The sequence below is a fragment of the Myodes glareolus genome, chromosome 2 (genome assembly GCF_982192425.1).
Source record: "Myodes glareolus chromosome 2, mMyoGla1.1, whole genome shotgun sequence".
In the NCBI taxonomy this organism is placed as follows: Eukaryota; Metazoa; Chordata; class Mammalia; order Rodentia; family Cricetidae; genus Myodes; species Myodes glareolus.
The window spans coordinates 57,699,208-57,724,529 of NC_142027.1; the positions used below are offsets into that span (position 1 = coordinate 57,699,208).

Below are 25,322 nucleotides of genomic sequence, written 5' to 3' on the forward strand. Positions count from 1 at the left end.
CTTGGAAGTATTCATTTGCTTCAGGGGGAATTTATGGTATGGGATTACATAAATTATATCAGAAGTGCACAGAAGAAAGAGGCACTCTTGGTTTCTAAAATCAAAGAGAGTTTAAGTGAAACAATAGTTTGGAAGATAGTAGCTCATAGAAAAAGATTATAAAAATTCCCTAAGGGTGTTAAAAGAGAATGGAGCTTAGAGAACTCAGAATTTAATATTTTTTCCCCAGTGTAAAATGACTCCGCTTTCTGATTCACGCCATGAGGCGTTCTTCGCCAAGTTTATTCTTCCTCTGAGACACACTGCTTGTAAATAGAGCTTAGTTTCCTCGGGTATTTAGGTAGTCATACTATTGGGTCCTAGTCAACGGAAGTGAATAGGCAATGGTTTGTGCAACAGTGCCTGACCTATTTCATAGTAGCCTTATAGGCAGGCTTCTGCAAGGGTTAAGAGAAAACCAAATTTACACACAATAGATGAAGCCTTGTGTTCGTATGACAAAGGAGACAGTCGCCTAGCCAGGAATGTCTGTCCTGAACAGTGACAATGTGAACTTAACCCAGGAATTTTTTTCTATAAAGTCACCTACAGGGTATGGCAGGTATAGCTGTTACAGCACTGAACACCCTCTTAACTAATATAAAGGAAAGATTCAAATAATATGGGAGTCTCCTACTGGCTCCAAAGGATTGTAAAAGGACTGGTGGGAAGGAAGAGGGAAAGACAGAGAATAGTGGCAGGGACAAGTTCTGCTCGTCCTTCCGCAGGCTTTGTCTTGGACAGTCACTACATCAAAACCACTCAAGGCTCAGCTGGTTAGGGAGGACTGGAGCACAGAATTCAGATTTTTTTTTTCTTCACTCTTAAATTTGGAATTCTGATATTTTCTCAACCTCTTGAAGTGGAACATAATACTCTTAAGAAGGAAGGCTTGGAAGCTTCCCAGTATATAGGGAGTATTTATTTGGAAAAAGAGTGAAGTGATTTGAGGTAAGGGGTCTGGGGTTAGTAGCCTGAAGTGTGTGTATGCGTGTTGCATAGGGTTTTTACTGCTGTGGTAGAACATTGTGACCAAAAGCAACTTGGAAAGAAAGGGTTTATTGAACTTGCATAGCCCAGGTCACAGGTCATTGAGGCCATTGAGGGAAGTCATGGCAGAAACTCAAGTCAGAAACCTGGAGGCAGGCACTGAAACAGAATCAAATCCATAAGGGATTCCTGCATGGTGGATCTTCATGGCTTGCTCTGCTTCTGTATACAACTCAGGACCACCTGCCCTGGGTTGTCATCACCCACAGTGAGCTGGGGCCTTCTATATCAATTATTGATGAAGAAAATGTTTAACAGACTTGCCCATGGTCCCATCTGGTGGGGGCATTTTTCTCATTTGAGTTTTCCTCTTTCCAAATGACCTCAGTTTGTATTAAGTTGACAAAAAAAAAACCTAACCAGGACAGTATTATTGTGCGCAAATGTGTGTTGTATGTATAAGTGTGCAAATGTGTGTTTGTATGTACATGTATGAGGACTGTTTAACTAGAGAAGTCAGAAAAGTGTTGGGTCATTCAGGGAAGCATAGTATGTGTCATTTCCAATCCATCAAACAGACCATCTCTTTTGTTTTATGACTGTCCTATTGTCAGCTTCCAACATCAGGATAATAAGTTTAGTGATGAATGAGGAATCTTACTGTAGAGACAGGCAGCAGACTCCTGTCTGCAGGTTTCATGAGCCACACTTCTCGTACTTGAGCAATAAGAATTGGGAGGGGCAGAAAAAGGAAAGAAATAAGTTAGGTATGGTGGATCGTGTCTGCAATGATAGTGCAGACTGAAGCAAGAGGTGTGCCTCAAGTTCTATGTCAGCTGAGATACACAGTGAGTTCTAAGTTAGCTTGAGCTACAGGGTGAACAGGGAGAGAGAGAGAGAGAGAGAGAGAGAGAGAGAGAGAGAGAGAGAGAGAGAGAGATATCTGAAAGAAGGCAAACCCAACCAACAAAAGGAGATTTTAAAACTAAGCAGCTAGGGAATTGCATTCTGAGAGACTGAGCAACCAATGAATGGAGGTTTAACTTTCTGCATTAGGGTCATGGTTCAAAAGGAAGGTCAGGCATGTTCTAGAAACTGAAGGAACCACATGCTGTTTATAACCTGGGTGTCTCTTGGTGAATCATCTGCTGTCTGTTTTCATTTCTCATTTTTTGTAATATTACCAATGCGTTTTATTTACACAAGTTAAGGACATTCAGTACTAGGCTTTCATACATAAATACACCATGTATTGATCACACCCATTCACTCTGTTTGCCCCTCTTTGCCCCTCGCCTCTTCCCTGCTCACCCATACTCACTTCCCACTCCATTGCAATCCCTCGGTACTCTTTCTCTCAAACAGCATCAACCCTTATGTAGGGCAAAATGTCTGAGCTCACCTTCAGATTTTGAAAACTCACCACTCTCCAAGATTGAAATCCCCACCAATCCCTGGTTTGTCCCAAGCTCAGGACTTGAAATCCTACTAATTCTCACCTGGAAATCTCCACCCTGGAAAACTCGGCCCCTATGAGAGCCTATATAAGCCTGCCTCCTGCTCAATTCTTTGCTGCTTCCCACCCAAGCAGAGGCAGCCACCTTGTTGTGTCTTTCTCAATAAATCTCTTGTATGAGGTTTGTTGTGCAGTGTGACTTTATTGTATTCCTTGGCTCCTGACTGCTAGGAAACCTTTCTCTTCAGAGCTACAACACTTCCACTGGGGAAACCCTTCCCTCAGAGCCATAATGCTTACACCTTCTATGGAGGCAAAAGACAGCCTTTCTTTCCTAAGTCTTCCTTCCATCCCTTTTGCCCTCCTCTGCTTTCCTTCTTTCTTGCTATATTGGGTATTGAACCCAGGATATCAAGCCTCTTGTAGGAGGGCTCTACCAAAGAGCTGCATCCTCGGCTGCACTGACTTTTCAGTGAGGTTACTCTGCATTCACACCGGACTTTTATTCAGTTATGAAATATGAATCTGTCAAAAGAGATTCTGTCTAATTGCTAAGAGAAGGTATTTGATTTACAATAATATAAATTAAGTCAAAGAAAAAAAAAAGAGGCAAACAAACAAACAAAATCCTCTGAGTTAAGCCAGGCTACCCTTTAATCCTAGCACTTGGGAGATAGTTCAAGGCCAGCCTGGTTTACAGAAAGTTCTGCAACAGCCTGGGCTATATAGAGAAACCTTGTCTCAAACAATAAGAAAGATCCTTCTGAGTTTAACCATATAGGAAGCAGGAAATACTAGCATTTCCTGAAGAATAAATCCTAATATACTTTGATTTGGCTTGAAATGACTATCAATCTTAAAAACAGACAAGATCACAGGCACTGGTGAGAAACTAAATATATTTTCCCAGTGACCAACAGTGACTTAAAAGTGTCTCTCTGCATCTTGTATTTGTTAAGAAGGTTTAGATGTAAATCCTGATTTGGGTATTAAAACAACATGTTTAGACTGATTAATGAGTAAGTGATGTCTCAGTTAATTTTTAATAAAGTGTGTGTATTTAGATTAGAGCTTCTAAATTCTCTTGAGAGCACTCATAAATATGAATGGTATGTCTTAGAATCGAGGACTTCCTAGATAACAGGACTGGAGCATGTGACCCAGCTCCTCCTCCTCCAGGATCTTGTCTCTGCTTTGCAAATGATCCCATTATTCTTTCCCACATCTCAGTGATAATCCAGCTCCACCGAGCAGCCCCCATCTGCAAAAAAAAAAATTACACTGTGCTTCCTCAAATTCTGCATCCAACGTGCATTTCTGCTTAGCCTGCTCTTTCTTCCACCCTCCAGTACAGTTTTCACGGCTCGCTCTTCATACCTCAAAACTGAATTCAGACATTTGTCGCTCTCGAAAAACGTTTCTGACTCTGTACCAACTCCACAGTCTGCCCTGGGCTCGTCTCAGGCACCGCACTTACAGGGCAGACTTATATTTCTACTTGCATAGAGCCAACAACACACAAACAAAAGCAAACATATTTCTCAGGCAGCATGGCCCCTCCACGGGAGCCAAGTTCTTCATCTGGTGCTTAGCTGAGGAAATGACGATCTGTGATCACGCCGCATGCGAGAGCTGGACTGAGGCGGTGCGGTTTATTCCAGAGTTGCAGGGCTCCGTTTGCAAAAACCAGGGCGCATCCTGTTTTAAGCAGGATGAAACACGATACAGGAAATCAAGTACTACACAATTCTGAGAATTTCAAAGGTTTAAAGTTGAATCGTCCAGAAGTTCCAGAGGCCAGGCTGCTGCTCTTTCTCACAGAAGGTGTGATTAGCAGTCCACTTCTTAAGAGGGCATTGCCTATAGGGAGCAGAAGAAATCCTGAGTAAGTCAAGTCCAGAGTGTAAGCGTACTATCGACACGGGCACACAAGTGACAAAGATCAAGGCCTTGGGCCCATGGCAAATTGGCAAAGCTTTCCCCATATGGGCCAGGCTCAAGAGGGATGGCCAAGCTTTCATCAGGATTCCAGTGTGAGCCAGTGACCAGTGTATACAAAAACTAGCAACAAGAGCTTCCTCCTCCCAGATCTTTACAGCCTAAGACTGTTCCTCCAGGACCCTCCTGTGGAGACTAGCCAACACCTACCCCAGCTCTGTACCAAATAAATAAGCTAAGCTTTGTCGCATGGTGTAGAAGGTGCTACTCCGTCAGAACATGCACACCCCACAATGCCGCTTCTACTTAGGGTTCCAGGATTCTCTTAGCAGTCCATATTGAGAAGCCACTGAGTAATCTAAGGAGAGGAATTATTTGATGAGTTTTCCGTTGAGAACGATTGCTTTCATTGCCATGTGAAATATGGGTTGAAACAAGGAACGGTACATTACAGAAAAAAGCCTGTTAGGAAATAAATTATATGAGCCCAGGCAAGAGATGGGGGGTGGGAGTAGCTTAATTTGGGAAAGGTTGTAGAGAGGCTACAGCGTCAAGCGGTTGGTTGTTTTGGTAGGGGTGGGAGGTGAGGGAGACACTGAAAGAGAAAGAAGTGCTTAGGATGGCTCTGGCTGGAACATGGGGAAGGATGTTGGTGTCATTTTCTATGACAGGGAACCCTAGGGGCCAAGTGGCTCTTGAGCAAGGTGAATGACAGAAAACCTGTGTCTTTGGTGCTTTCCTTGAATCAACACTTCTTATTCAGTGATTCTTAGCCACGCACAGTCTCTCGACCTTCCCACAGGGACCTCTGACAATGTCCGAATACATTTTTGATTGTCACTATTTCAGAAGTGAGTGGGTGGCTTTACCCTTGGCATCTATTAGGTAAAGACCTGGGATGTTCTTGAGGACCCTACATTGCAAAGGGACGTCACCTGAAACAAAGAATTACATGGTGCAAAATGTCAAAAGGGCTGATGTTGAAGAATGGGCTCTAATTATTTCCTTCTCTCACTTCTGTCTGCCATAATATTCTCATGTCAATAAATCAGAGTCCTTGAGAATCTGAACATGCTCAAAAGTGAAGTCCTCATCAGTCTTCCCCTTCCTTGGTCGGGCTTCCCCCCTGTGGTCTCTCATTACATGTTAATCATTCTCTTCCCACATGCATTAGTAATGGACCTCGGAGACTCAGGCTGGCCTTTGAGGCCCCCATGAGAACATACTGGGAGAAATTTTTAGATGTCACAGTTTCACTTTTTCCTTACTTAATTTCACAGTTCTAAATTTGGAATTAAAATTTCATTCCATTTAGATAATGCTTCAAAAGACTGATGAATGTTATTCTAATATATTTTGAACCTTGATGGGCAAAATGCTGATTTTAGGGAAGTAATTAAATTTCGACTTATTTTTTCTTTTTAAAAATACATGACAACTAAATGTCCCATGGTTTTCAAGAAAGATTAAGCTACCCAGTTATTCTAGCACTTAGTGATTGTTAGCCAGGAAGAGTTCAATCTTCCCATGGGGAATTTTGGCAATGTCTGAATACATGGTTTGATTGCCATTATTTCAAAAGTAGGTGGGTGACTTTGGCTTTGGCATCCATTAGGTAAAGATCTGGGAGACTCAAGAGTTCAAAATTATCCTTAGGGACATTGTAAGTTCCAGGACAGCCTGAACTACATTAAAAAGCAAAGCAACTCCACCAAAACAAACAAACAAACAAACACCCCTCAAAACCCAAACTAAAAAGTAATAAAAAAAACCCAAGTGAAAATCTGTCCTTCAAATAAACTTTTTCTAGAAAAATTCAGAACTTCTTTTACTTTTGAAAAATTTGTTAAATCTCAAAATTAAATTGTTGTGGAAGTGTCAATATATTGTAATTTAATAACTATCATAATTAAGTACTTATCCTAGTTAAGGCCTATATTTAGTATCTTGCCAAATGCATTGGTGAACATAACAGGTTAACTGGGTTTTTGACTCAAGTTATGCTCAATTTGTTTCCAACAAATCTTACTGAGTGCATACTCTTTCTGGTTGCTGTTTTTCAAAAATATATCAACTGACAATTTATACCCAGTCTCTCCCATAAAGTCAGATCTCCCTTACAGATGATCATATCAAGGAGATTTCATTATTAAATCATAGGTTAATATGAGTAAATAGGAAACCTCCATGCTATTTATGAGCTAATCAAGAGTGATTTCCATAAAAAAATAGTAATTAATGAAAGCTGAGTAAGTTAGCCGTGCACAGTGCGCACAGTCCTGGTAGAGCATACGCAGCACCTCAGGCAAAGTTTGCTTCATTTTACTCAGGAAACACACAGAAGGATTTGAGATTTAACACTTCCTGCTGAGAAGTCATCAAAGAGTTAAGTAGAAAAATTATTTGATGAGATTAAGATGTAAAATGATTATTTTTACTGTCATCTGAAAAATGGGGTCGAGGTTGAAGGAAAGAGAGGAAACCTTTTAGAAAATAAATTATTTTCTATTTTATTTAGCAAGAGATGAGAGTGACTTAGATTAAAAAGGGGTAGAAAGACGAGGCAGGGCCAAGTAGATTTGGTGATTGGCTATTTTGGCAGGGGTGGGAGGTAAGGGAGATACTGAAAGGGAAAGAAATGCTTAGGATGGCTCTGGCTGGAACATGGAGAAAAGTGCTGGTACCATTTACACGACAGGAGACCCTGGGGCACAGGCAGTTTTTGTTCAAGGTAGTTATAGATCATAAATTTATTCTAGACTATTCCATGTTAAAAATTCTTAAAACATATTCAAGTGTGGTAGATAGAGTTACTGTAGACATTTGGAATTATACATCTACAACTTAGAAAAATGGTCTGGACCAAAGATAGGATATGGAAGACTGTTATAGATAGTGTTTGACAATATGAGAAAAGATGAGATCTCCTTGGAAGAGAAAGTAGAAGGAGTTACGTGTAGGCTCAAGGCGTGAGGAAGGACACACCGAGAGATGTTACAAAATCAACAAGGGAAGTATGTGTCTGCATATGTCCCTTTTACCGAGGAGGAAAACGATTCCTAGAATCCCACCCCCCCAACAGATCTCCACTCGTATCTAGGACAGGAACATGAGAGGAGCCTAGGAGAGAATGACTGTAGCTGGAGACTTGGTAGAAGTGTATGGAAAATGGCCTTTGTGGAATGCAACCAAGACAATTATTAATCAACAACAGCAAGGAAAGGAGGCATGATAAGGGAACAGTAGTGCTTAAGGGGACTGCATTCATTGAACCATACAGTAAAAGCAATGGAAGCTATGGCCTCGGCCTTAGGCAGAATTGCCAGTTGTTATCATGTAGAAATAGCTCTGAAGAGATTGGAAATACCAGGACAGTATCTGAAAAAATAATAAAGTCAAAGCTGCAAATGTCTCCATAGCACCTTCCTCCAGCAACTGATGGAAACAGAGGCAGAGATCCACAGCGGAGCACTGGGCTAAGCTCCCAAAGTCCAGTTGAAGAGTGGAAGGGGTGAGAATATGAACAAAGAGATCAAGACCATGATGGGGACACCCACTGAAACAGTTTACCTGAGTCAATGGGAACTCACCAACTCCAGCTGGACTGTGAGGGAACAAGCATAGGACCAAACTGGATCCTCTGAATGTGGGTGACAGTTGTATGGCTGGGGCAGACTGCAGGGCAGTGTCACCAGGATTTATCTTTACTGCATGTACTGGATTTTTGGGAGCCCATTCTCTTTGGATGGATAGCTTGCTTAGCCTAGATATAGTAGGGAGGGCCTTGGATCTTCCCTAAAGCAAGGAGTCTTACTTTCTCTGAAGAGTGGTTGGGGGTGGGATGGGGGTGGGCAGGTGGAGGGAATGGGAGAAAGGGAAGGAGTGGGAACTGGGATTGGTATGTGAAATGGAAAAAGATAGATTGTTTTCTTTTTAAATAAAATAAAATAAAGAAAACAGCTTCTCTGTGGACTTCTATGCTCTCTGTACAAATCTTTCCTGCTTTACCCACCAACACATTATTAGGAGCTTAGCATATAGAACACAATGTCAAGTTTAATTAACTCAATGAACAAATAAATTGTAAGAACTTGTGAGAAAAGAAAATACTTAACAGAATGACTGTGTCTTCCATTCTGTGTTTCCAAAACATGCATATATAAGTGGGTAATAAATATGAAGAAATCAATAGCGAGAAAACAGATTAAAAACCGGGCAAAGGTCTTGCACAGGCATTTCTCAAAAGCAGGTCTGCACACGACTAAGAAGTATATGACAAAAACTCTGTGAGCTTTGTCCTCACTCCAGTTAGAATGGTTATGGTTACAATGACAAGTGTCGGCAAGGATGTGGAGACAAGGTAAAGTTGCACACTATTCCTATGAATGCAGATCTGTTAAGCCATCGTGGAAAACAGTTGGATGCTCCTAAAAGGTAGAATCACTGTTAGAGCACTGAGGTCTGAAGCAATGTAGAGAGTATGTAAAGAAATTGAGGTGGTGAATATGTGACTTAGCATGACTCAGCCATTCAACCTTGTGCCTATGGCAAAACATTACATGAGACCCCATAAAAGATGCAATTATGATTTAACTAAATATAAGACCAATTTAAAAAGAATCTATAATGTGATGGAACCAAGACGACAGAAATAGGAATGTAGTACTTCTTTGATGAATTTCGATCTTACTTCTTTCATTGGCAATGGGACTGACTTGACTTAGTAAAACAGTGACATTTCACAGACTGAGGAACACACCCTGTTCATTCCCTTTCCAATGTCTGTCCCTGAAATGGAGACCTCTTTGCAAGAAACGTCCACAACTGAAGAGTTGGGGGTGGAGATGTAAGATATAGGCCTTGTCAACTGAAGTCTTTATCCGCTTAGGAACTGCAGAACACCCTGGTGACAGGAGGAACAGGAGCAGCCCAGCTTGTCGGCCCATGACTGACTTTCTTGTCATTAAAGGATATTTGGTACTTGAGTTAACGAGGGACCTGAACACTTGCGGAAATTTCATTCCTGATGAACAATTTCATTTGTCTCTGAGCTGAGCTTGTTTTAATAAAGTGAAAGAGAATGACCCTACCTGGTGCTCTGGCTCACTCAGATGAGTCACGGTGGATTGAATCTTTACAGTTTTTGTCCGGTCTTTAGTCTGCTTAGTCATGCACTTTTCCCAAAGTTATAAGTATTGAAATTAATTTTACAAATGTGACGACTCAAAACTCCATTTTTTTGTTTTTACTATTGTGCAAAGGGGAGCTAAGCAAACTATCTTATCTCAGATTTAGTAATTTGCCTAAATCTGAATTTTTTGTATAATTATTTGACAGTGCTTTTTTTTTACTTCCTTGCACTTCATTGTTGTGATGACAGAGTTATAATCAGTGTTTCTATAAAACATGCTTATTCTGAAAGTCATTTCCAGTGAACTCTAAAACCACCAAAAAAGCTCTTCTATCTTTCCAAAGAAAAATTTGAGAGTTAATTTGTTTGAAACCACAAAGGAACCAAAATATTAGAACAAATAAAAAGAAGAAAATTAGATTAAGATTGCTTTTGATATATTCTCTCAGTGTGGACGATGCTTTCTTCAACTGAGAGGCGACGAGAAAAGACTGAGATAAGGGAAAATGTCTACAGCTAAGGCTATTCTCCTCACTGAATTATAGCGGGCTCCACCCCCTTGCTTTTGAAATTCAGACTAAGGGAACATCGATGATTTTCATTGCACAAAATAAATTCTGTTCCTGAACTTTAGTCTGTTTATGAATGGAAAAATGAAAGGAATGAAGAAGAAGAAAAAACGGACAAACTATGCGAGGCAAAAAGCTAGCCCCCATCTCAAGGAGGAAATAGTATGTATTTGAGACCTGTCCTAGTGGGTCACGCCAGAGTTAATCAGGATAGATCCAAGAATCTATTTAAGCAGCCATATACAGAAGGCAAATGGAAGGTGAAGTGTGCCACTGGTCTAAGTGGGAAAGAGAAATTAGGCTATGGGAAGAAGCGAATGGGGACGAGCAGGAAACAGGAAGTTGGAAGGGACAAGCAGGAAGAAAAGCGCGGTAGGTTTGTGGGTGCAAAATGTATGCAAGAGGAAGAACGCTCGGATACAACTTTGGCTCGCAAACATCTACATGTGTGACCACATGGGCTGTCTATTTTAAGAAGAACTTCTTTAAAGGACGTGGGGGAAAGGCATGGAAATGGAGGGAGGGAGAGGCAATGAGAAGAGAGAGACCCACCAGTAGAAACTGGTAACACATGTCCAAACCCAGGTAAACTGATGGGGAAGGAGAAACACCCCTTGCTTTAGAGAAGGGGTGTGGGAAATAAGACGGGCTAGGCACTTCACTACATCTTATTTTAAGTGTACTAACACAAGCTGCTTTTCAAATTCTGGGGTTCCTTTGTATGACAGGCTGTGCAGTGAATTACCATTTCCCCTTAATCCTGAAAGTGACTTAAACATGAATCACAGCTTCTCAGCTTACAACAACAATAACAACATTCGGAGATACCATCTGAGGTTCCTACCAGAATTATATGTGTGGGAGGGTCTTATTGTTACTAGTTTTTAACCTAGATTTGTAGTGGCTAAAACCTCAACACTGACAAAAGACAAAGAAATAAAAAGAAATAAATCTCCAGTATGTGCATAAGCTATACATACCTACATATTTGATAGCCTGTGTGTATATACACATATCTATCCCCCATACATAAGTGTGTGTGCACATATATACTATATTGCCGTAGCACCTGATCAAGAATTTGGGAAATAGATGACCAGCATGGACATTCTGGAGCAATAAAGGCCAGAGTTTCACAAGTAGTGGATTATGAACTGTATGGAATATGAACTTGAGGGAGAGGCTTGGTGGGGTGGGAGTCACGGAAGATTGCTAATTTTGATGAATACAGTCTGCTGTTTCATTATTAGAGGTACCAGTCACAGGGTGTGAGGTATTGATTAATGTATCTGGCCGCTAGATCAGTGCATTTCCTCCTACACATGGCCAATCCTTTAATGGTCAGAATTCAAGGCTTCAGGGAAGTTCGGAGGACATGATTTAACACCCGGAGCCCAGACGACCGTCCAAACTCTGCAATTCCAGGTAATGTTAGGCAAGTCAGTTTGACCTCTCAGTCTTAGGTTCCTTTGCCATGAGTTTGGCCAGCATTTTGGTTCTCAGTCTTTTTTTCTTCTTCAATATCTTGAACATAAAGCTGATGCCCAGTCTTTTCAATAATAATATTAGCAGCAGCAGCAGCAGCACTTGTTAGGTGGCAAACTGAGTAATTTTCCTCACTTCTGCATTGCTATCTATTATCAGCTATTGTTCAGAGACAATAATATTAGCTCAGAGCAGGAAATCTAGCAAGATCATACACCCAGTAGGTAACAAAGCCTCCATTCACTCAGGACTACCAATGTTTAGGTGCCCGTTCTTAGTCTTATAATAAAGAGTCTCTGGCTTCTTATTGTCATAGTTCTCAAATGCCAGAGAATGAAGTCATGTTCTTAACCCATATACCTGCCATAATGGATGGGAGAGTAATCCGCAAAAGCCTGCCAGGAGACTTCTCAAAAACTGAATGTGAGAATCTCCACTGCGTTTCCTAACCGCACGCTTGAATATCACAGAACTAAGTGATTTTAGGCTTCTTTCTATTGCTAATCATTTCAGTTTGGGGGATCCTGCTGCTGAAAAAAGAGAAAACTTCTGTTGTGCTGGAAACCACTTGTGAGTGAATCCAGTAAATTTCATTGATTTTCCTGTTGTTTTCTGACTGTGTACATAAATTTACTAGCTTGCAGCTTCTCTTTGTCTCCTCCAATAACTCATTGTCTTCAGAGAAGCCTCTGATCAGAAACTTCATTAAGTCAGCTCCGATTTGTCTTCTGATCATACCTCTGAGATAGCATATTGAAAATGCCAGCTGGGTCGCCGATGGTGCGCCTCTAATTGGGCTGCCATAGGCACGATTCCATGAATGCTGCTCTAACAACAAATAACCACGGCACTGATGGCTCTGATCCAATTACAGCCTGCAAATCAAGCAATTATTGTCTTTGTATTTGGAAAATGGAAGTTGACTGAGGGTCGCTCTAAGTGAGTGTGGCACCCCACTTCGATGTTCTGATATCTGAAAGACGTGTCATAGCTTTCATCAGAATGTTGACCTGTGAGGATACCCTTCTGCAACAATTAGTGGAAAGAATCCATCATCAGAATCAGGCTATTACCTGGCCACATTTTCATGGATTTCTTTTCCTATCCTAGATAACAGCAGGGGAGAAAGGGAGCATCTAAAAATAGGTAGAAACCTTGACTAAAGAAAAAGGTTGGAGAGAGTCCTATTGGGAACTGTTCTTAGAAGCTTGGACAGTCCCTTGGGGCTAAAATTTAACTCAGGGAGGAAAAAGGATAACCATCCATTTCACAAAATTGCCTGGGAAGGCATTCTGTTTCTTTCTTTGTTTAGTATTTTTCCTAGGTTATGGTTATAGTCCAGTTGTCAATAGTATTTTTATAGTTACTTGCCCCTAGTACCTCTGCTTGGTAGAAATGTCTCTAGTGCATGTATTAGTCACTGTTCTGTGCTGTGAGCAGACACTCTGACCAAGGCAACTCTTATAAAAGAAAGCACTTAGTTGAGGCTGGCTTATAGTTCAGAAGTTCAGTTCAATATCATCATAATGCTGGAGCATTAGCTGAGAGATACATCTGGATCTGCACGTGAGAAAGAAGAGAGAGAGAGAAAAAGAGAGAGAGAGAGAGAGAGAGAGAGAGAGAGAGAGAGAGAGAGAGAGAGAGAGAACTGGGCCTAGCATGGGTTTTGAAACCTCAAGATTTATCCTTGGTGACACATTTTTTTCAACAAGATCATACCTCCTCATCCTTCTAATTCTTTCAAGTAGTGTCATTCCCTGGTGATCAAGCATTCAAATCTATGAGCCCATGGGACCATTCTTACTCAATCACAATGTGTGTCATAGCTTCAATTGTTAACATGACACAAATATATAGAGCCACGTGGGGAAAAGGGAGCCTCAACTGAGGAATCATCCAGATCAGATTGGCCTATGAACAAGGCTGTGAGGCATTTACCTAATAATTAATTGATGTAGGAGGACTCAGCCCACTGTGGGTGGTACCATACATAGGCAGGCCTGGACTGTCTAAGAATCATAACTGAGCAACCAGAGGGAGCAAACCAGTAAGCAGTGTTTCTCCTTGGTTCCTGCTTTGAGTTTCTGCCTTGACCTCCTGCGCTGGCTTCCCTCCACCATGGGCAGTAACCTGGAAGCAAAATAAACCCTTTCCTTCCTGAGTTGCTTTTAGTCATGGTTATCCAAGGAATAGGCAGGAAATTGAACCAGTGCATAGAGGACGGCACCTGAGCTTCAACCCCTTCCGTGTGTCTCAGGTCTAGTGGGATGTTTTTCTTTCACCGTTTGTCTTCTCGCTCATTCCATCCCTATCTCTAACTAGGATACATCCCATACTTTACATCACTTAAGCATCAAGGTGCAAGTGTGGAGTGGAGGAGGGGAAAAAGATGAATAAACAAACATGAAATGACAGGAGAGCCCCGGAAGAGCAGCGGACCATAACCACGTGTTTCCCGATCCCAACTCCTGGCTCATTGCACCAACAGAATCTGTTACTAATATCCCAAAGCTCATAATGGCTTAGAGTTTCATATTCCTTAAAAAATAAGTATTAGATATTTTCCAAAAACAGTAACAACAACAACTGATGGAGGAGGGTCATCTGTCTATTGTTACTTTCATTGGTTAATAAAGAGACTGCCTTGGACTTTTTGATAGGCCAGCCCTTAGGTGGGTGGAGTAGACAGACCAGAATTGTGGGAGAAAGAAAGCAGAGGCAGGCAGTTGCCATGACTCTCCTCTCCGAGACAGACGCAGGTTAAGATCCTTCCTGGTAAGCCACCACTCGTGGTGCTACACAGATTACTAAATATGGGTTAAAGCAATATGTAAGAGTTAGCCAATAAGAGGCTACAGATAATGGTTCAGGCAATGTTTAAAAGAATACAGTTTCCGTGTAATTATTTGGGGGTAAGCTAGCCGGGATCTGAGCGGGAACATAGCCCGCTGTTCCTTATTTTTACAAACAACAAAACAACTACCATTTAAAAATGTGTTTCTTCAGAGTAAGACTGCTGGTTTATCTCTATCTTTTCACACCTAGCTCTGCTGGCTCCTGGCAGTGTCAGATTTCAATAAAAGTTGATCCATGTTGTTTTAAATAACCAGAGTGCTCTTGGTGAATATGCCTATTGAAGCAAATATTCCTAACTGAACTAAATTATTTATATTAAACTCAGTCTTCTTTCTTCCTTCCAAGTCCTTTCCTTTGTTGCTTATTTATATAGAGTGCAATTAAAGGTTGGCGAACGACTATTGCAGATGATGGAATATTGGTTGGGTGCCCAGAGCAGGAGGGGAGATTCACACCCTGTCTTATTCTTATCACACTATCTTCGGATAAGGGAGTCAAGACTTGGTTTGCTGCTTGCTTTTGTATTTAGCCTGTCACTGTGTTTGTTATTTGTCTTGAGTCTTTCATGGCTGAAAAAAGGAGGCAGTGCCCTGAAGGAAGCTCTTTGAGGAAGGCCCCTGGCCCATTCCTCTTCATACTTCTTGTTAACACCCTTCCATCTAGCTAAAGAGGGAAGGAAATGACTACCTTTTACTGAATATCTGCTAAATCAGGCACTTATGGGCACACAGAACATGTTATCCTTCTCAATTAATGCAGCAATCTCAAGACATAAATTGCTCTTAATTTAGAATTGAGAAAACTGAAGAATGCCAGGCTTAAAGGAAATTGCCATAATCATATAGCCACCAGCATCACCACCATACACATAACTGTGGGCACAAGTAGCCAGTTTCGCTTATCTATTCAGTGAGCAGCTGTTCTAAAGCCTGTTTTCTCAGATTCCTCATTCTTTACCCTAGCACGGACTGCATCCCCAAGAAATGTACTTAATTTACAGCAACAAGGGTCTGAGACATTTTGGTGAAAGCACAATGGGTTTCATAGCTGAGTATATGTATTTATAAGTATATATATATATATATATATATATATATATATATATATAAAATTTATGGCTAGTTTTTTTCATAGCTACTCAAAAAAGATATATGACCACTTCAGTCAAGAGTTGAGAAGGTGTGAAGAGAGTCTGGATCATGGATCCATAATCCACGGATTAATTTAAGCTGTGTCATGTCCATATTTCAGAGGGATGCTTGGGACTGGAGGAATTGGCTAAGAAAACCAAGGATCTGCAAGAGCAATAGGAAGAAGTCAAAAAGAACCCTATTGCGAAGCATAACCTGTGGGAGGAACAGGAGGGAAGTTCGAAACAAGAAGAGTCTGGGCCTCCCGTTTATAAAGAACAGAACAGCAGGGAACACCAAAGAAAGAGAGGGACCCAGAGATAGCAACTGGGAGAATATTATCATAAGTTTGGCTAAAAAAAAACAAAACTGATGGCAAACTGACTAGACAGAGTAGGGCCAGCAGAAAAGTTCATTAGATAAAGGCACTTGGCACCCAGTCCAATGACCCGAGCCCAAATGATAGAAGTAGAGAATGAATTCTCACATCTGTCCTCTGGCCACACTTGTGCCATTCATACTCCAGGGCACGTACACACCTACACACACACACCAAAATAAAAGTAAGAAAATAAAAGAAAGAGTAACTGATGAGCCACTGAGCCGCTGGAGGAGGAACAGAGACGGGATCAACTTTTTCTCTGAGCTCCGAAGAAGGGAAGTGAGCAAGTGAGGGGTGTGTGAATTCAGACCTGAAGAGCAGATTATTAATTACTCACATGCACTTATGAGCTTTGTTATAATCTTAGCAAAGCCATATGAGTTCTTGTCAGAAAGCAAAATCTCCCTTTTCCTTTGAGCAGTGGTTCTCAACTTTCCTAATATTGTGACCTTTTAATACAGTTCCTCATGTTGTAGCAACCCGCAGCCTTAAAATTATTTCATTGCTACTTAATAACTGTAATTTTGCTACTGTTATGAATCATAATGCAAATATCTGATATGTACGATATCTGATATGCGACCCCCACCAAGGGGTCATGACTCACAGGTTGAGAAACACTGCTTTAGAGGGAACTTAATTCACCAGGATGAACGGAATCATCTCTTGAAGCCTTGAGAAAAACATGCAGTTACCGTCTCTTCTTCCTTTCTCTGTATGAAGGCCTATTTCGTCTAGGCTTTCATTGAATAAACTTGTGATCCTCCTGCCTCAGCTTCCTCAGAGCTATGGTGACAGAATTGCACCATTGTATCCTGCACTTGTGTGCAGGTAAAACACAGGTTAAAGTAAGCATTGTGAGAGAGAATCACTGAAGGGAGACTGAGGTCCACGAAAGGCTTGAAAGAACTGAACTGCCTGTCTGGACGTTGTACACACACAGCGTTTGCTGGCTTTTATTTCCCCTGCTCCCTCTCAGTCTCAGTCCTGTGCTTGTGTCTGTTTGTTCTGCCGTCTGCTCCATTGCCCCTTCTCTTCCCTCCCTTAGGACAAACCTCCTCTGTGCTCTCTTTCTTCTGATACTGGGAGTGCTTGTCTGACTGCTCTCGGCTGCCCCTCCCCATCTGCCATGCCTTAAGGTTGTTTGTGTACATCTTTTATGCATTCTGTTTAGTGCTGTGTGTATAAAGGGGAGAGAATGCCTTTTGCTTTCTCTCTTATACTCCGTGCTCTCTTGTTTCAGGGGAAAAAAAATTCTACCAGATTAATATAATTCCCTTTTTACAAAAGGCAGAGCAAACCTAATTACAATTAAGTAATAGAACTTCAAAGTGTAAGATTTAGAACTTAGTTCACAGATATCTCTTCGGGTTTGACCTTTTCCTCTGTAGCAAATGGGCAGGACATAGTATTTGTCTCCTTTCAAGAAAATGTAAAAAGAAATGCCGAACTGTATTCAGCCTTTCCTCTCACATCTAACTGACAAATAGAAATGAAACTGAAGTTGAAAGAAAACAATCCCATTGTAATTAATATTTTCCTTGAACTAACTTGGCCTTTCATTTCTATAACAATTTTTTAAATGTGTATATGTGTACCTGAGTTTATGTGTGTAATGTGTGTATACCATGTACACGCAGATGCTCACAGAGGCCAGAAGTAGGCATCAGAGCTCTTGGAACTGGAGTTACAAGTGGTTGTGGGCAGCCTGACATGTGTGTTGGGAACCAATTCCAGGTCCTCTGTAAGAAAAGCAAGTGTTTTTCATGTCTGAGTCATCTCTCCAGCCCCAATACATTCTTAGCTTTCGTGATTTTGACAATGGGTTTATTTTTTTCTTAATGTTGTTCAGATTTTTTTGTCTTACATCACGCATTTTATGAGCCAAAGCCACTGATACTGACGTGGAAGCTCCCAAGTGTTACACATCTTCTTTGACCCTTTCACAGTTGCTTCTAAGTGTTTGTGAAAGCAGACACAAGATGAGTCCTCAGAACTGCTCTGGAGAGGACAAGAACGTAGGCGGGAAGTGGCTCACAACAGTCCAGTGAGCTGAAAGAATTTCACGGTGGCTGTGTGGGAACTTAGTGACGGTGAGCACACACACAGCCAGCAAGCTGGCGTTCACAGACAGCACAAACGCACACGACCATTTGAAGCAAATGGGCTACATTTATTTTTTACCAAGCCAAGCAGAAAATAACTCTAAAGACGAGTTATTTCCTGTTTTGAGGAACCAAAAAGGCAGTACATATAGTTGAAGAGAGAGAGACAGATTGTGGCCAGGTTCGCAATGGGTCCAGTGAAGGCCCAGTCTCTCTGGGATGTGATTTGTGGTTCCTCAGGAAGAGTGGTTGGCCTAGTCAGAAGCCACTGCACGAATTCCTCTAACTTGGTGGCACTGAGGAAAAACCTCCATTTTCCTCCGTGAACAAAAGTGAGCTTGATCCATGTACTGAAGTCAGGGTAAATATAAATATTTGACCTTACCTTTTTACAACTCACGACTGCATTCTGGAGGCTGTTATTTTTCTTCAGGGTTTTGGTTTGAGGAGACTTTGTTTTTTCCCTAATCTGCCCAGTAGGCTCTGGATAACTGGACACCCTCCCTGATTCTGCGAAAGCGATTTCACTCTCTAGGTCTTTTGAGGTTTCTGGTTGTAGGAGTTTATGGAACAGTTGTACAATTTCTTTACCCTTTTGTCCCTCCAGAACCTCTAGGCAACGGATGCTGGAGTAAGAATTCTGGCTTTCCAGCTCCTTCACCTTCTTCTTCAGAGAGTCTATGTCTTCTTTCATGGAGACGATGTCTTTGGTGGCTGCAATTTGTCTGTCTTCACTGATGCTTATTCTGGTTTCTAGGGCTTCCATCTGTTTCTGATAATGGTCAATCTTTTCCTGGATACTTGCTATTGCACTGACAATGTTGGTCATTTGGCTGAGGAGTTCCATTTGTCCCCTTTTAATGTCTTGGAGCATTGCTGTTAGATTCATTTCTTCATTCAAACCGAGAGCATCTTGGTTACAGTCATAAGGAGTTGTTGTTGGGTGGCTAATTGAATATGAGTGCTGGCTCTTACATTTCTGGTAAGCACTTTTAAGAGAGCGCCTGATCTTACGGAGACTGGAAGTCCACACACGTCCAGCAGCAGCTCTTTGGGTGTGGAGTCGGTACATTTTTTTTTTCACTGAGATACAAGACACAAAGTGATGGGAAACATGGCAGGAATCAGAAGAAGAAATGATTTTTCTTTTTTGGCGTAGGATGGCCTTTCTCTTCCTATTTGTCAGTGATCTTTCCTGGTCACATCATTGAATATCCATGGAGAACAACAAAGGCAGCAACAGGCAGGGTTGGGTGAGCTGCCTCTTCCAAGGCAGCCTAACTGTGAACTAATAGTCCATGGCATGCGAGCCTTCCTGTGGCCCTCATCTGATGCTGATGTCACAATGGCCGCTGGCCTAGAACACAGATATATGCAGCACAGCGGGTGTCAACATTTTTGTCACAGGATGGATATTTTTCACTTGTAAAAATGATGAGGACTATAGAGCTTTTGTTTCTGTGAGTTATACTTATTTGTATTCCATATTATAGAACAACAAAGGAAGTCTTAAGATCTTTCTTAGTTTAAATAAAAACTCATTACATGTGACATAAATTACATATATTTTATGAACAATACTTTTTTATTTTAAAGACAAGGTTTCACCTGTCCCAATCTGGTCTCATACTATGTAACTGAGGGTGACTTAGACTTCTGATCTTCCTGCCACCACCTACCAAGTCACACTGGTGGAACCTACCTAATTTATGTGGTCCTGGGAATCAAACACAGGCCTCTTTGAATTCTAAACAACTGTCCTGTAAAACGGAGGCAGACTGCTTCCCTCTTCCTGGCTTCCTGCTAGTTTACCTGAAATAATTACACGGAAATTGTATTCATTTAAACACTGCCTAGCCCATTATATCTAACCTCTTTTTGGCTAACTCTAACATCTTGCTTTAACCCGTATCTAGTAATCTGTGTATCACCATGGGGTCATGGCTTACCGGGAAGATTCTAACCTATGTCCATCTCAGGCCGGAGCTTCATGGCATCTACCTGACTTTGCTGTCTTTCTCCTAGCATTCTGTTTGGTCTACTCCACCCACCTAAGGCTGGCCTATCAAAAGACCAAGGCAGCTTCTTTATTTAACCAATGAAAGTAACACATAGAAAGAAGATGCTCCTACATCACTGTCCTATCTCCTTATCCCTAAATCTACTTTCTACAGAAAATAATATAAAAAAATGACTTATTGATTTACATATGTGTAAGTGTTTAAAATACCTAGATTAGGCCAGACATGGTGGCATACACTCAAGAGGCAGAGACGGAAGGATCTCTGTGAGTTTGTGACAAGTCTACAATTTACATATCATGTTACAGGACAGCCAGGACTAAACAAACACCCCCCCCCCCCATAAACCAAAGCGAATTAATTAAATTAAATTCCAAGATTAACAGGAGACATTTAACTCCTTATGTATGTTTCTAGTTTTGTGAGACGCCTTTTTGGTTGAATGTAGGAAGGAAGTGTGGCCCTGTAGGAATCTGATGTTTGAAGAAAATTGTAACAGTCTTTCATAGATAATTGGCAACATTATTATTGCTTATACCACTAAAACTTGACAAATGGCAATTGTTTTACAAGTTGTTCACTATGTGTAATCTTAGATCACATCAATGAATTTCAAAATCTTACTATGTTAAAATTCATTGGCTTATCTTTGGTCTTGAATGGGTGTCTGATAGCCAGCATTGGTCATGGGGAAAGTGGTTAATTGAATTATGCAGATCTTATAAACAATAATTCCTTCTTATTATATGATAGCAAAATGTCATGGGGCTACGTAGATGGCTTGGTGGATAGGCGTGCTTTCTGTACAAGCCCCTAGGACAATCGTAGGAATAGTTTCCCCCACGCACTCAGCATGGCTCGATTTCTCAGCACCCATGTGAAAATGCCAGAAATAATCATGTGGTAACTCCAGGCTGAGGGAACAGAGACAGGTGGATCCTGAGAGCTTGGAGCCAACCAGCCTAATCATGGAACTTTCACAACAGTGAGAGAAGAGACCCTGCCTCAAGGGAATAAGCCTAGAGTTAGAGAGGATAGAGGAGATATTCAGCGGCTTCCTCTTGCCCCTGCTGTGTGCATGTTTCTCTCTCTTGTACACCACACACATGTGTGCATGCACACACATAACATGTGCCACATTCACTAATGGCACCTCCAGTTTCACTAGGACAGCCCTTTAGGATTGTGAAATATGGTGGTAAAAGCAAATCTTCCTAAGTTATAACTTTAGCTTAAAAGCTTAAAACTGATCGTTTGCTTTTTTCTTTGACCAATAGGTTTGTCATATTCATTTTTAGTAAAAATGGGTTACTAAATGCCCCAAACTATAGATACCATAATTTGTTGCCAGTCATATGCTCAGATAAAGTGGCATTTCCTGAGACAAGAGGCTAGTTTGGTCTGTAACTCGGAATTTTCTCTAGACAACCTTTGGAAAGCTTTGCTTTGGGAAGCGGCCGAACACATCATCATCTTTACTTCCACACTGTGGAAAATATAAAGGGTTGAAATTCAAAAAACTTTTTTTTTTTTAAAAAAAACATGACTGCTTCATCAAAAGTTTTTTGTGTGTGTGAGTGAAATTGTCCCCACCCCCACTACTTGGGTTGTGCTACAGTATGCATTCACTCTTGGTCCTTTCTGATTTTACAGCCTTGGCACGTCCTGAGGGATAACCAGCTTCATACACCACGGTGTTTGCAATGTGCATCACGAAGGCAGGTGGTGCCTTAGCGTTACCTTAAAACATCTCTTCTCTCAAGGATCACCATCTGCCACACTTTGAGAACTATTGCCTCTGAGGGCAAAAGCAGTCTTGGAAACCCAAATCTTTCAGAATACTAAATAATATTTTGTCCATATGATGTATTGAGATAAAAGTTTTATTCTTGGAGCATATACGTCTGAACATTGGAATCAAAGTGATGTGCCACCTAAGACCTATATGTCTTGAGGAGCGGTCCTATCTCTTTGAGGGAATTAAAGAAAGTTAACGTCAGTTATAACCGGCTACTAAGTCACTATTTCTCCTATTCGTGCCAAATTGCAGGGTCAATCTTGGCACAGGTTTTGGTATAAACTCTGAACTTAGCCAAAAGTGGTTTAAGAATGTTGGCTCCCTGACAGCACCTGGGGTTTTGCCTCACTCTATCTCTGAATTGCTGCTTGGCTCTTTCTAGAAGAGCTAGTCACCTTTCCAGACTCTTGCTGGGAAAAGAAAATGTTCTCCAGGAAACAGGCTATGATGGACATGGGGACTGAAGCCAGAAAGATTAGGGTCAGAATGGTCCTATTTACTTTGGCCAAGGACATTGTATCCACCAGTGTTCACAGGAGCAGCACTTAGGACCGGTGAAGATTTCTAGAGCCAATACAAACATCTGAGACCAGAGAGGAAGACAAACAAACTATGGACTGAGAGCCCTGAGTGAAAGCTCTAATACTGAAGCAGTGAATGTTTAATTAGATAGCTCTGAATTGTAATATATATCTTCATTAATTGTCAAATTTAACCTCATTAGTATTGAGTAGGTTTGGAGGAGATTGGTAGATAATGCACATGAATATTTCAGAAATTTCCACACTAGGGTGATTGCTGGTAGTCACTACTCCTTCAAGTATCAGCCGAGTCTCACTCAGTGTCTTCCAAACACAGTATATGTATTCCTTGTTTCTGTCACAAATCCCCAACAAAAGGGATGTAAGGCGGGAAGGATTATTTTGGCCAGAGTTTGAGGGTCAGATCACCATAATGCAGAATGCATGGCCACAGATGCACAAGGCAGTGGTCACACTGCATCAGCAGCCAGAAAACAGAGAGATGTAAACACGGTGCTCAGCTTAACACAGTACTGAGCTGGCTTTCTGCTTCTCATTCCATACAGAACTGCAGCCCAAGGGATGGTACCAACCACATTTAAAGTGGGGCTTCCCCACTTGTATCATTCCAAACTAAAAACTTCCAGACATGCCTAAAGGTTTGTGTCCTAGGTGATTCTATAGCCTGACAAATTGACAATATCAACCATACCACATGGTTATAAATATTACCTATTTATGTGAAGTTCGGAGAAGTTCAGATACTTCCCTACGGAGTGATACTACTGAAAAGTGGGCCATCAGACTTCACATCTTTGCATTCTGGTTCTACAGATCATGTGTTTGCTCTCTATTGCCACACAGTTAAGATAAAAATGTACACATTTGTCATAACTCAGGAGAAGATAGACATTTCTTTTTTAAATCACCCTATAAACAAAACTACTTTTACTAAAATTTTATTTACGTAACAATATGAGAACACTAAAGCTTCAACTAGGTATTTTATTCACCAAAACTGTTTGAAGCAGAGATTTTCAAGATTTTAGAAGCTGGATTTGTTCTAACACATAAGTAAAAATGAGCTAAGTTAATGGTAGAACACTGGAAAGGTATCAATTTTTTTATTGATTTTTATTGAGCTATATATTTTTATCTGCTCCCCTCCCTGTTTCTCCCCTCCCCTTCAACTCTCCCCCTCCCCGTCTCCATGCTCCTAATTTACTCAGGAGATCTTGTCTTTTTCTACTTCCCATGTAGATTTGATTTATGTAAGTCTCTCTTAGTGTCCTCATTGTTGTCTAAGTTCTCTGGGATTGTGATTTGTAGGCTGGTTTTCTTTGCTTTATGTTTAAAAAAACACTTATGAGTGAGCACATGTGATAATTATCTTTCTGTGTCTGGGTTACCTCACTCAAAATGATGTTTTCTAGCGCCTTCCATTTTCCTGCAAATTTCAAGACATTGTTATTTTTTCTGCTGTATAGTACTCCATTCTGCAAATGTACCACATTTTGCTTATCCATTCTTTGGTCGAGGGGCATTTAGGTTGTTTCCAGGTTCTGGCTATGACAAACAATGCTGCTAAGAACATAGTTGAGCACATCTTTGAGGCACAATTGAGCATCCTTTGGATATATATCCAAAAATGGTATTACTGGGTCTTGAGGAGTTAGTTTTTTGAGAAAATCAACAAAATAGAGAAATCTTTATGTAAACTAACCAAAAGTCAGAGAAAGAATATCCAAATTAACAAAATAAGAAATGAAAAGGGGGACATAACAACAGACACAGAGGAAATATAGAGAATCATCAGGTCATATTTTGAAAACCTGTGCTCCACAAAATTGGAAAACTTAAAGGAAATGGACAATTTTTTGGATAAATATCACTTAACAAAATTAAAATCAAGAGCAGATAAGCAAATTAAACAGACCTATAACTGCTGAAGAAATAGAAACAGTCATCAATGTCTCCCAACCAAAAAAAGCCTAGGACCAGATGGTTTCAGCTCAGAATTCTACAAGATTTTCAAAGAAGAACTAATACCAATACTCCTCAAATTATTCTACACAATAGAAACAGAAAGAACATTGCCAAACTCTTTTTATGAGGCTGCAATTACCCTGATACCCAAACCACAGAAAGACATTACTTAGAAAGAGAATTACAGACCAATGTCACTCATGAACATTGATGAAAAAATACTAAATAAAATACTGGCAAATCAAATCCAAGGTATAAAATTTTTAACAATTATTCATAGTACTTTTTGAGACAATTATATAGCACGTTTCATACATGTCTAGCTGTAGTTGATACATATTAATGTTCCTGAAGAGAACCCAGATTTGGGGCTTGTTAGGCAGTGAGAGTTTGTCCCAGGGGATCCTCACTATGCAGACTTAGAAAAGCTGGAGCGGCCAACAGGAAGCAGGTATGGTCTGACTTCCTTTCTCAGAGTTCCTGCTGAGGATACATGGGCATTTCAGAATGAAGCTGCGTTGAGCGTAGTGGGAGATTTTCTGAGCAGAGGTATTTGATAAGAGTCTGATTTTCACAGGAACGGTGTTTGGAGCCAGAACAGTTGGAATCCCATTGGATTCAAGGCCATTCCATTGCTAACTATACTCATAGACAAGTGACTGCCTTCCTCTGTTAAGTGTGTAAAAAGGGACCATATCTGTATCTATTTTACAGACTTAGAAGTTCGAATGGTCAATGAAAGGGTTGCTCCCCCCTTCCCCCCACTTAGCATCTTCTCACTTTCCTTCCCCCAAATGGAGGGAGAAAATGGTCAAAGGTTTGAAACTTTGACCCAGGTAACTCCCTTGGTCACCAGTTTTGCCTTTCATTCTCTCTTTCAATATGACCATGATAGAGAGTGGGTGGCTCTCATTC

The 25,322-nt window shown here is 40.9% G+C and overlaps 1 protein-coding gene across 1 annotated transcript; it reads right to left on the reverse strand.

Annotated features, from left to right (window-relative positions):
• Positions 1–3,724: 3,724 nt before the first annotated feature.
• On the reverse strand, positions 3,725–19,396 carry Ccdc54 (coiled-coil domain containing 54). The gene is made up of 2 exons (XM_048454405.3): positions 18,467–19,396; positions 3,725–4,345 (listed from the first exon to the last, which is right to left on the reverse strand). The coding sequence occupies exons 1-2, from the start codon at positions 19,151–19,153 to the stop codon at positions 4,331–4,333; spliced, it is 702 nt and encodes a 233-aa protein (XP_048310362.3). The 5' UTR covers positions 19,154–19,396; the 3' UTR covers positions 3,725–4,330.
• Between the last annotated feature and the right edge of the window lie 5,926 nt (positions 19,397–25,322).

What these genes read in the sequence shown, in the direction of transcription:
- Ccdc54 (XM_048454405.3), bottom strand. Translation starts at nt 19,153, where the DNA reads ATGTACCGACTCCACACCCAAAGAGCTGCTGCTGGACGTGTGTGGACT.